Source organism: Sinocyclocheilus anshuiensis, unplaced genomic scaffold (genome assembly GCF_001515605.1).
Source record: "Sinocyclocheilus anshuiensis isolate Anshui unplaced genomic scaffold, SAMN03320099.WGS_v1.1 scaffold894, whole genome shotgun sequence".
NCBI classification, from domain to species: Eukaryota; Metazoa; Chordata; class Actinopteri; order Cypriniformes; family Cyprinidae; genus Sinocyclocheilus; species Sinocyclocheilus anshuiensis.
The window spans coordinates 161,640-164,922 of record NW_015536505.1 but is presented as its reverse complement, the minus strand read 5'-3'; the positions used below and the strand labels follow the sequence as shown (position 1 = coordinate 164,922).

At 36.0% G+C, this 3,283-nt stretch overlaps 2 protein-coding genes across 2 annotated transcripts in view; both read right to left on the bottom strand.

Moving 5' to 3' along the window:
• Positions 1-1,435, bottom strand: part of LOC107691039 (protein fuzzy homolog) — a 5,134-nt gene extending 3,699 nt beyond the window's left edge. Inside the window, exon 1 of the mRNA XM_016489513.1 lies at positions 994-1,435. The gene's annotated coding sequence lies outside the window, so the exon portion shown is untranslated. The remainder of the gene's footprint in view (positions 1-993) is intronic.
• Positions 1,436-1,504: 69 nt separating this feature from the next.
• The window catches only part of LOC107691033 (stress-associated endoplasmic reticulum protein 1-like), a 3,530-nt gene continuing 1,751 nt past the window's right edge, over positions 1,505-3,283 (bottom strand). The window contains exon 3 of the mRNA XM_016489499.1: positions 1,505-2,250. Within this exon, the coding sequence (XP_016344985.1) occupies positions 2,210-2,250 (41 nt within the window). The 3' untranslated portion in view covers positions 1,505-2,209. The remainder of the gene's footprint in view (positions 2,251-3,283) is intronic.

Genomic DNA, 3,283 nt, shown 5'->3' with positions numbered 1-3,283 from the left:
TCAATATATTTCGTTTCCATTTGGTTTGAAGTATTAAAATAACTCAAATTAAATAAAACTTAATAAAAGACCTATACAGACATAATAAATTCAGACATCATTTAACTAAAATTAAAATAAATAACAAATACAAATAATACAAATCAAATGACAGTAGTTTATCAGTAATCCTACAAAATAACACTGCCAAACTTACATGCTAAAAAACAACAACTTACTTACACATAGTAAGAAATGGTTATAAAAACTGAAACAGAAGCGAAACAAGTAGTAGGAAAGAGGAGAAATAAAAAGCAATACTTATTAAAACTAATGAAAGTACTGTATAAGTATTTAGTACAATGGTCCTGCAAGAAAAAGACAAGACCCGCAAATCCATCGCCACAGAACAGCAAATATGAACGCAATGCGCAAAGTCTCTTGTGTAACCTGTATGTCTTGTTGTTTACTCAAAGTATATACAGAACAGCAGAATATGCGCAATGCGCAAAGTCTCTCGCAAAGCGTTTTCCTCCTGGCTGAGAATGCACGTCTGAGAGTGCAAGCGCCAGCTGCAGCCAGACCATTTTGGAATGTTACGCCCCTTACCATACTGTGATGAGTGAGCGGCGGCGGCGGCGGCCTCACTTGTAACACTCCAAAGAGAAAGGAAAAATTGAAATCGCATCATATGACCCCTTTAAGTCAAATCTGATGGATTCTTTTTTTTTTTTAATGAACTGGAACTAGCAGCCAAAAATACAATTTAAGATTTGACGTATTCACTGGCATGTTTAAACATTTGAACAATTTTAATCAAATACATTGGTCTTTCTAAACACTTACAAATTGACAAAACTACAGTGTCTGTAGTTCAAAATAGACTTTAAGTATTTTTAATGTCGCTTATCTTTGTTTTCAACAAATGAAATGCTTAATTCATACCAGAATGAACAAGATTAACACCTTAAAATGCAATCAACTCTGCACTGACTCCCATTGTGAGACACTTACAATTGGCAAGTCAAATGTAAACAACTGAGTATCTTTGAGTGATGCTGCGGTCTTTGGCATGTTTTATCCATCTAAACAAGTCAATGAAAGTAATTCAAAATGAAAAAAAATGTAAGTAATCATTTAACCAGTGTAGGAATCACAACAGAATGTAATCAATTAGTCCTGGACAGAATTCTGGTGAGAACATAGTTCCTTGTTTTCAGTCCTTTTAAGTCAGTATAAACAGCTCAAATATGGTATGTTTCATTTAACCTACTAGATTGCACTCTTGTGCTCCTTACTGTTTGTGTATTATTTTGTGTAATTATTTCGATTATGTCATTATACCAGTCTCTTTATTGGTAATAAATATAAGCAATGTATACTCCTGCTTGTAGTTTTAATGAGTAGTTGACACCTTAGATAACTGCTGGTTAAATTACAAACATTTCAGATTGTTGTTAAGATCATCAACTAGCCCATAAAAAAAAATAAAATAAAAGAAATTAAAATTAAAATAAAACGCATGCCATTTTTAAACATTTTATTTTAGTCCAGCTCTGTTCCTCTTTCTCTTTACTCCATCTCGCTATCATAGCATACAGTATATAACAGCATCAGTTCTGAAAAAAGCTGAATTGCTAAGCCACATTCTATTATGGTAAACAGTACCACAACGACAAGAATATGTGCCAGAGAACTACATTTTTCAGGTTGAAGTTCCATATTCTAGAAGGAAGGAGGCAGCTATTAAATTACAAAGAAAGCAAGTAAAAGAAAAGTAATACAATGCATGAGAAGAGACATTTTTACATTTGTGATTTAGATTTGCTGACTGGCTTTTCATTCGTAATACTTCATCCTGTGCAAATTTCAAAATGGCTATTTGGGGGGGTCCAAAAAGCGATCAAAAAGACTAATTTCTTCACAATTATTTCAGGAATGAACGAGAAGTCAGGAATTACAAATCACATCACTGCTTGAGACATATCAAGATTTTTAAATTACATCAAGGTAAATTGACAAAAAAACATTACAATTGATCAGAATGCAATTTTATGTCTTTTTGATTTTTCTTCATTAACAAGGCACCAGAGACGAATGACAAGATTGCTGCACCTCATAGAAGATAAACCAATAAAATCAGCAAAAAGCCTTGAAGAGAGGCTCCTTCTTAAAGTTGCAGTATGTGGAACTGGCAAGGAGAGGATACTTGAGACATCATCGGTCCTCTTTACATGCCCATGCGAATGCTCTGAATGATCTGGAATATTGCTGAGGAGGAAAAATAAATAAATAAATACATTATAGAAGGCTGACATTCCAGCCTTCGGAAAAGTTGAGGAGGAAGAGTATTGAAAACCTGAACTTGGTGAAGTCAAGGCTTAACATAAATGCCAGCTTCGGTATTAAGCAGGATATAACGGGCCATTGTGCTAGTGGATATTTATGTTTCTCCACTCTTTTCTCTCACAAAAAGAAACCTATCTGCTTTTCCCAAAGAGTGTCATCTCTAACAGTGTAAACCTTATGCTTCTCCAAAGCACAAAAGTTAGGGCAAGCAAACAGAGAGCAAGATGACCAAAATCATGCAACGAAAATGTCATTTGTTCAAAGCAAACATATTCTAGATGTCAACAGGTAAAAACTCTGCAAGAACTGGCAGCAACCCATAAATCAGGTCAGAGCATGTGCCACATCAAATCCAGATGGGGCTATTTATGACATTGTCAAAAAGGCTACAACTTTTAAAGGGGTCATATGATGCGATTTCAAGTTTTCCTTTCTCTTTGGAGTGTTACAAGCTGATTGTGCATAGATAAGATCCCTGAAGTTGCAAAGACTAAAGTCTCAAAACCAAAGAGATATTCTTTATCAAAGTTAAGACTCTGCCACACCCCCCTAAAACGGCTCGTTCTAACACGCCCCCACATATCTACCTCACTATGTGGAAATATTTGCATAATGCCGCCCAAATGTGCACGCAAAGAAAGAAGGCGTGGTTTCAGTAACCGCAGTTAGTGTTGAAGCAGCCATGTCAGGGAGACGCTGTGTGTTTCAGTGCGAAAGCAAAAGCACTTTATTTGGCCTTCCGGAAGTAGATGCATTTAGGAATCTTTAAGATTACTTACAACAGAACAGCAATGCATTTTATGGACGACCGTTTCGTGAACCTAGGAGAGGAGGTAATTCTGACTTTGCTATGACAATCTGGCGCTTCTGAATCAGCTACTGTTTTGTTATTAGCTTAAGTGCGTGCGTGCGTGCATGCGCGCGCACATGTGAGAGAGAGAGAGAGAGAGAGAGA